General features: G+C 33.4%; 1 protein-coding gene across 1 annotated transcript; it reads right to left on the reverse strand.

Moving 5' to 3' along the window:
* Window positions 1-416: 416 nt before the first annotated feature.
* LOC107935311 (cucumisin) lies at window positions 417-6,325 on the reverse strand. The gene is made up of 8 exons (XM_016867882.2): window positions 6,118-6,325; window positions 5,261-5,358; window positions 4,920-5,163; window positions 3,419-3,932; window positions 2,539-2,642; window positions 2,220-2,438; window positions 2,010-2,121; window positions 417-1,307 (listed from the first exon to the last, which is right to left on the reverse strand). Exons 1-8 carry the CDS (start codon window positions 6,303-6,305, stop codon window positions 564-566), a joined length of 2,223 nt encoding a protein of 740 aa, XP_016723371.2. The 5' UTR covers window positions 6,306-6,325; the 3' UTR covers window positions 417-563.
* Window positions 6,326-9,003: the final 2,678 nt, after the last annotated feature.

Genomic DNA, 9,003 nt, shown 5'->3' on the forward strand with positions numbered 1-9,003 from the left:
TTTTTTTTTTCATTTGCACTTCAAATTCAAATGAAAGATTTCATTTCCAGAACAATAAAAAAAAACTTTAAAAATATTAACCTTGTTAATGATAAATGACATTTTTAAATAGTAAATAGTAAGTCTGTTGAAATTATGATTTATTTTATTCTTTTTATTAGTAGAAGGATTAAATTGATATAATAATAATAAATAGATTAATTTGATCCTATTCTTATACTAGAGGGATTTACTAAGTACATTCACCATTAAAAAATAATTAACTCTGTAATTTTCTTTCCTATGATCAATTTTCTTCCTTACCAAACATACTTAAAATTTATTTTATCACAACAATTTACATAATATTTCTCATATAATCATATTTAAAATATCTGCAGTATCAAATTTTGGATCCAAATTAAGCTTTTTGAGAATCAACATCAAAGCTCAGATTCGTTTTATTACAGGTCTCACATGGATACAACTTATTATCATGTAAGATAGAAAACTAAAACATCAAAGACAACAAATTAAAAACAAAACATTATTAAACTTCATTTTTTTTTCTTTTGGAATTTAATTCATTCCACTAAGGAAGCATAAGCAACAATAGGGCTCCTCACTTGATGCACTCCATCATCCCAAATCAATGAACCAGATATCATTGAATTTCCAATTTCAGCTCCCACTGTCACAACAAATGTTAGCTTTTGGCCAAGAGATTTGAAAGAAAGTACACTTGGTTGAACCTGAATTATGAGACCCGGTGGAGCATTAACGACCGCCTTGTAAGTTGACACTGGCGACCCAACGTTCGTCACCGTCCGATGAAAGACTCGAGTGATTGAATTTCCGGGACTTGTGGATAATGTGAAAGAAGGATAGTTTAGATCCCACACCGTTCCTTTTGTTTCTTCTGAACAAGTGAAGTTGCTTTCGGTTATGAGCTTGAGTTGTTTAGGGGTATATCCTTGTCCACACAAAAATTTAACATAATCGATCTCGCCTGCATCGTATACCAATCCTGGTTGGGCTGCTTGTGCAGGGTTTATATGACCTGCACCGTATGCGAATTCGGCTTCGAGGTTGTTCTCGGAACTCATTGGAAAAGCTGTTGTCATTAAAGCAGATTTAATGGAGGCAGGGGACCATGTTGGACAAAATGATTTAACATAAGCAGCTGCAGCGGTCGCATGGGGACATGACATGGATGTGCCTGAAATAATGTTGTAGGAAACAACTCTTGTATCGTCTTCGGTTTCTGTCAATGGGACAGCTTCAGACCATGCTGCTAAAATGTCGACCCCAGGTGCTGTAAGATCAGGCTGCATCAAATAAACTAGATGAGTACTAAGAAGAGAATTTGACCATAAAATGTCAACAACTCCAACCCGTCCAAACCAAACCCAACAACTACCTAACCCAAAAATGACTTGCACCCAAGGATGACACCAGGAATTTTATGTTAGGGGCTGAAATAAAATTAAAAATTTTTGGAGGGTGAAAGCTAAAAAGTTTGTATTAAAATTGTAAATAATTAATTTTTAAATGGCCAAGAGCGAAATTTCCCATTGAGCCAAAGCCAGAAAGGTGTAAATTGAAATTTTAAATATTATAAGGGATTAGAAGTGCAATTGCACCGTTTAACCAAGAGGGACATCAAGGCCATTACCTACCCTTGGCTTCGTCCTTGCCTAAACCCAAAATAAACCAAACATAGGATGATTTGAACCTAAAATTACTTGAACAATTAACCTTAAATGACTCCGAACAACAAATAATTAAAACCTGAAATAAATTAAAATTTTTAAAATTCAAATTCATCTAATCTAGAACCAACCTAAACCGGCCGATTAATAGGTCTAGTAATAATGTCCAACAGTGTCCCATATTTTGGCCCATTTTGCCAGAATGAAATCCAAAACTTAAAATTAATATAAAAAAGAAATGAGAATTGAATCAAGCGGAACTATCATGGACGGTTTGAAAAATCTAAATAACTTGATCCAACCAAACGTTTAATTTACCTTGAGGATGTCAGGTGTAGCAGGGTTAGGCCCTCTTGATGAAAACGTAACAACAAACGGAGCGAATTGATCATCTTCAACAGTAGTCTTGAATATGGTTGCTGTTGGGTTCCTATTTCAAACATGGCAACCATAAAAACAATAAATAATGCAATAAATTGAGTTTCACAAAACAAATATAATGTTCGGTAATGACGTTAGAATCAATACTCTGTCAAGTTCACGTAGTTGAGAACATTCCTTCCATCATTCAAGTTCAAATTCGAAAGTGGTAAACCGTAAGTGAACGCATAATCTTTGTATCTTCCACTTTGAACCACTACCCCAACCGCACCAGCTTCGACCGGACCTTCGATGTAGGTTGTATAGTCGCAGAAAACGATTTTGCCTTTCACTAATGTTTCGTCCAATGTTCCTGGACCGCAAAACCTGGCATTTCCATGACATTAAGATTAAGAGTTGAATTTTATAAGATAAATTTTGAGATTATAGTTGAATAAACCACCATTAAATACAAAGATATATATACCTTGAATCGTCGGATGTATAACCTTGTGAGGTGTTTGGAGCAGCTGCACCAGCTATGAATGGGTACATTTTTCCTTTTAGATCGAATGTGTTTATGGAGGTTCCCTACAAAATTATTAATGTATATAAATTAGTCCTCAATATGTTATTCTGACTAGAGCGATGTCAGGTGGTATATGTTTAAATTTAGAAAAATGATTGTATGAAACTGTGATTTCATGTTATCCTTATCCCTTTCTAATGGAAGAATGACAAATCAGATTTATTTTTCAGGAGAAAAAATTTGATTTGTCATTCTCCGATTGGAAAGAGATAAAAATGACGTAGAATCACAATTTCATACAATCCCTTCTCTTAAATCTATAAAGGTTAGACTATACGCCCACCCAAACCCATAGGTTGGTCCAATATTTGAGATGATTTCGATAATAATATTAGGAAAAAAAATAAAGTTTATTAAATTTGAAGCCCAAACCCTATTTAATTTAATTTTATATAATAATTAGTAATCATTTACACTTATTTCATATCTTTTAGCGTTTGCAGTTACCATTCTCAATAACATTGTCTCTTAGGCTCAGACCATAGTTCTTTTCTCGAGAGTATAATGTGTTTATTATTTTAATTATTCTCATTTTATTTGATAAATTTATTTTGATATTAATTTTTCATTGAAACAAAATATGGGTTGGGCGAGCTAAGCCCTAATATTGTTTTCTTATTTCGGGTTTCACTTGATATCATATTTTTATCAGTCGAGCTTGGACAGATAGAAAGTCATTAATAACTAATTTAGATGCATAGTTTAAACAAGTTATAAACATGAAATTTTTAAAGGAAAATGAAATGTCGGAATAATTAACATAAATGAACCTTCTTACCTCATAGATCTCACCATTCCCGAGCTTGACCCTAGTGACAAACTTTCTATCAATGGTACTAGCAGCCACTGATAAAGACCAAGGCGAAAAGTTTGTAATTGTTGACAAACTAGGACCACTGTTACCGGCAGAATTCGATGTCAAGATACCATTTTTCATCGAATGGAAAGCTCCGATAGCAATCGTATCATCAAAATACTCCGATGAGAAGAAACTCCCCACAGAAAGGGAGATTATGTCGACGCCATCGGCTATCGCATCATCAAACGCTGCAAGAATGTCTACGTCATCACAACCAATGGACCAACAAATCTTGTAAACCGCAATGCGGGCCGCTGGCACCCCACCGCGAGCCGTCCCTTTGGCTAGCCCGTATAAGCTTGCCTTGCTAACTAAGCCACCTGCAGCTGTTGATGAAGTATGACTCCCATGACCTTCCGAATCTCTTGGAGATTTATATTCAGATGGATCAAAATCTCCATCCGCTTTATAATACTTAGCTCCGATTATTTTCCTGAAAGAGAATCATAGCATCATTAAGGCTTAATATTTCTGAGTTTAATTTATGTGTTCCTTTTAAAAGAATAAAACATCGGATCCGACACCAAATCGATCGAGATCAAATTACATTAAGAAATCAACAAAAATCAAATAAAACTATGGTCATTAAAAAAACAAGAATAAAGGAACAAATCCCATTATTCTATCATAAATTAATTATTTATAATTGGGGATGGGCAAAATTTTTAAATTAATTAAATTAAGTAAAAATATGTTATAATTTGTATTATAAAATCAACTAAATTATGGTTTATATGCTCAAAAAGTACATAATAAAAAACCATTAGGGTTCTATCTTAAGGTACAATTGCACTTGTATCCTCAAACTTAATAAAAATACCCTAAAATTCATTTTCTATTTCGAGAATGATATGATTCGCTGATGGAAGGCAAATTTAATTTGAAAATTTGTTTAAAGTGTGGTCCACCAAGAGTCGATAGTCCCTTAAGGGGTCGATATTGTATTCAATGAGGTGTTTTATTTTTAACTCTAACAAGAGCCCAATGCTTAGGGTTGCTTAAAAAGGCAACTAATTCTATAAAGTGGGAGCGTCTCGGCAGGACAGATCCTATATCCAAGTGGTAGTATAGTTGTCTATAAGTGCTCTATATGCTATAAGGCACGGATTCGAACCTTATCAAGTATAAATGCTCACATTTCCTTAATAGGTGGTCAAGCATCACGGTTTATCCCAATGAATCCACTCTTTCAACCATAGCTCTTTACAAAGTTCAAAGATGAAACTGCGATTGGAAACAACATTGACCAATTTTGGAGTTCGTTGACTCCAGATAGACAATATTACGGAGATATCTCGTACCTCCCATCAACATGGTTAAATCTACATAGTTGAACCGCTGAATCAATTGATATGTGATTTAACCAGTTGAACTTTCGGATTTCAATCTAAATTTTCAATGATTGATTTTTGACTTTTACCTGTTGCAAGTGAAATTGGCTGAGGTTTGGCAGGTGCCTTTCCATTTTGCTGGAATTGCACCGATTTCGGTGTCGTTAAAGCTTTGAGATTCCGGCCAAATCCCGGTGTCAAGCATTCCGACGATGATGTCACTTTCGAAGACAGATCTTCTGACTTTTCTGTTGAATCCCATAAAGTCCCATGACCTTGATGTGTGAAGCTGCCTCTTTTGGCTAAGGAAAACTGATACCACCCCATCTTTTTCTAAAAAAAGAAATTAAACCCAAAGTTACTAACATAATGTATGAGATATTGGAGTTTTAAAGATAATAATTTAGTTAAAAGAATTATCTTGAAAAACCTTTCAGTTTTTCAGCTTCATCTTTGGTCAATTTGGCAGCAAAGCCATTGAAACTCCTGTGGTAGCTGTAGAGCAAAACATCTGATCCAACAATATTGCTGCATCCATTCATATATAGAGTTAGAAACGCTCCGTAAAAAATGATCTAATTGTGGTTTTGATCCCTCTATTATGCTTAAATTAAAATTATAGTTCTTGGACCAGCTTAATTTATCCTACTTTTCGGATATTATTAATTAGTTCAGATAAGTAATACCATTAACTATTCCGAATAAAATTATTGCGCGGATTTATCCCTAAAACACTGCTTCAGTCATAACAATATATGTCAGCATGATGAGTAAAGGTGTCTATAGACCAGGCCAAGCCGAGGATTGATTTTGAAAAACAATTCATGCTTGGGCTCAAGTTTGGTCCAGTAAAAAAGCCTATATTACTGTTTAAAAATAATAAATTGATAAATATATAGTTTTACAATTAAATTTATATAAAAATTTATTTTAAAAAATTATTTTGATTTAATTAAAAATGGGTTGGGCCAGACCGGCTCATAGACAAAATGTTTTGTCTATGCCTGACTCAAGTTAGGCTGGATGAACATCAAGACTTATGGACAGCTCTAATGATGAGTTGGAATATAGGTTATTAAAAAACAAATCCACTTGTGTTTTAAGCGGAATAACTAGTGATGTTACATATTCAAATTAACTAATGGCATTATAATAGTAGAGAGACAAAAATACGGGCGAAAATAAAAGCAATTTGGCTAAATCCCAAAGTCAAGTATGATCGAACGACTAAAACAACAATTTGACCAAAAAAAACCCCAAAAGAACATGCAAATTAATAATAAGTACCTGGGTAGAACTTGTTGAAGCATACTAGTTTGAAGGCTTGAAATTGAAACCTCACCCTTTGGCAGGTTCCCCATATAAACAATGTAAACCTGTCTGTTATCAGAGGAACCATGGCAGCAGCAAATAAGCATAGCAAGAGTGAAGCTGATAAGCGAAAGCCATGCCAAAGGGGAGGTTTGGGCAGCCATTGTTGAGTTTATTGTGGAGCTTGATTTTGCAGTAGATAATGCCATGGAAAGGGGACTTTATATAAGCTTTTTGTGTGGTATTGGTATAAACTCCATTGGATTCGTTAATTTTTGAAGCTTTCAAGCATTGTTAAGCTCGCCAATGGAACAATGTTTGTCCATTGCCGGCTTTTACCAATTTCTATGATCCTTTCATTCTTCACCAATGATATATCTTTCTGCCATAAATGTTGATTACAAGAAAATGTACAGCGTGATCATTCTTCACCTTCAATTGATTTCTAATAATTTTATCAAAGCTGATCAATCCCCACCGTTGATAACAAGAAAATCTATCAAAGTTGATTTCTGGATGTGTTTCAAGATTAATCATCAACCGATTTCTAATAATTCTCCACATGGGTAAAATAAATCAACCGATTCGATTATGAAATTTAGTAACTGACATTATCAAATAAACTAACCATATAATCATTTAACCAATTCAGCTCAGTCGAGTTTAGCGGATTTAGGTGTGGCTTCGCTTAATTTTTATTAATTCAGTGTTGGTGGGTACCATGAAAATTAAGATTTCCTAATCTATTAATTTACGAGGATAGCTATATGAATTAAACAAATGATTTGACTTGTGCTCAGATGCGCGTTTTAATCCACTTCGGATTCGTTGATATTTGACTTGGGTTTATGAATTATTTATGCAGGATGTTTTGCTCCATAGCTACCGTTGGAGTTTCAATGCATTTGCAGCTAAATTAACCAAAGATGAGGCAAATAAACTTGAAATGAAGAATACTAAAAAAAATTATAAACACAAATAAATAACAATAAATACATACACATGAACAAAAAATTCTACATGAAATTACAACATTAACATTATCATTCCTAATCTGTAATTGAAGTCTCAAGTAAACAACATAACTAATCTGGAAACAGCTTATAATGGTGGTGGCAACCCAGTGTGAGGATCTTGATTGAACTGATCAATATCAAAATCACTTGAAAAGTGCTGCTGCATGTTAATCTGGAAATGTGCTGGGTCAGAAACACCACAATCTGGCATATTGAACCCTTCAAGTGTAGGATGTTCAAACGTATAATCACCATATTGGTTGAAATATGGCGTTGAATAAACTTGTTCTGGAAACCAAGAACTAGTTCCCTGTGGCATTTGTACATTAATGGGTTCATAAAGAGGTGCAAACGCAATCCCATTTTCAAGCATCTGGGAACTAGTATTTATGGGTTCATAAAGAGGTGCAATCCCATGTTCAAACCTCTTTGATTCTGTTGGGTGGCAAAGGCAAACCAAAGATTTTGGGTCTCAAGTAAAAATTTATAATCTCGTCATCCCTCGGTTTGAATCTATGACCAGGAGGAATTGATCTAAGGCAAGCTTCGTCTTTTTCTTCCATCAACATTAATGGATCCATGAAAACTTGATTATCTGACATTGAAGAATTTGCTTACAGCAGCTCCAAAAAACAAGTAAAATTTTCTATCTGAAATATTTTGTTGTCTAGTCCTTATGTAGACTTAGGGTTAAGTTTAACCGACTTATTAATTTTTTAATATTTAATTTAAAAATAATTATTTAATAAAATAATATTAGATAAATTAGAATTGAGATAGATTTCGAAGTCTTAATCTTTTCATTTTTTTAATTAATTATTGATAAAAAAAAGTTATTAGATAATATGGAATTTAAATTAGGATAATTGTTAAAGGATAATTGATTATTTTTATTTTTATTTTTATAAAATTCCCGTAGTTATTCTTTAAAACAATTCTCATATATATCATTTTAATTAAATAAAAAAAAGTAAATATTATTCTGAATATTTTAAAATATAACGCAGCAGCTTTCTTTAACCTAAGCTATTGTTGGTATAATATATTAATGATTAGACATCAAGAGTAGGGTGCTATGTTTTATTACACTCCTTCGAATAAATTTTGCTTTTATCTGAATATGCAATAATTTTTTTAATACATTCAGTTCATGCAGGGAAATGTTTTTAAAAGTTTCAGGCCAACGTCGCGACCACGTGCATATTCATATCACGACGCCACTCACTGATGAACGAGGTTGCGACTTCAAGAACCCCTTGTTAATTTGAGTATCAATATTAGTGATTAGATATCAAGAGTAGTGTTTAAGAGTTAAATGTTTCTTTATCCTATTCAAATACAAATGTGTTTCATGAATAGTGGTGATAAAAATAAAAGTATCGGCCACTGTAGTTTGAATCGAATTGTATCAATCGGACGCCTCACACTCGACTTAATCACTGGATTCAAATGAAAGACGTCTAACTACATTGCAAGAACAGCTTAGATAACTCAATGTAAATTCACGAAGTTTAACAAATAATTTTCTTATATTCCAAATCAACCTTCATTCATATTCATGTACATACATTCCAGATAATAATCGACTTCATTGAACATGTCTCGAAATTTCTCGGGGTAAAAAATGGAGTCGGATTCGAATTCAAGCTCAATCTATTAAATTCGAATACTGTGTCTCAAGACATGGTTTCACCGGATCGGGAATCGGACAACATACTGATTGTCATAATTTTCATAATTTATTGATTCTAAATTTAAATCAATTTTCATAATTTTCAATTACGAGTTGACATTCCAGCTAGCTATCAATAATCGTTTAGTACAGTGGTAAGACACATAACACTTT

The sequence above is a fragment of the Gossypium hirsutum genome, chromosome D10 (assembly GCF_007990345.1).
Source record: "Gossypium hirsutum isolate 1008001.06 chromosome D10, Gossypium_hirsutum_v2.1, whole genome shotgun sequence".
Lineage (NCBI taxonomy): Eukaryota > Viridiplantae > Streptophyta > Magnoliopsida > Malvales > Malvaceae > Gossypium > Gossypium hirsutum.

Excerpts from the sequence above, each read along its gene's own strand:
- LOC107935311 (XM_016867882.2), bottom strand. The coding sequence starts at position 6,305 with ATGGCTGCCCAAACCTCCCCTTTGGCATGGCTTTCGCTTATCAGCTTC. Across the intron at positions 5,359-6,117 it reads CTTCAACAAGTTCTACCCAG|CAATATTGTTGGATCAGATG; the intron begins GTACTTATTATT and ends GAATGGATGCAG. Across the intron at positions 3,933-4,919 it reads GCCAATTTCACTTGCAACAG|GAAAATAATCGGAGCTAAGT; the intron begins GTAAAAGTCAAA and ends ATTCTCTTTCAG.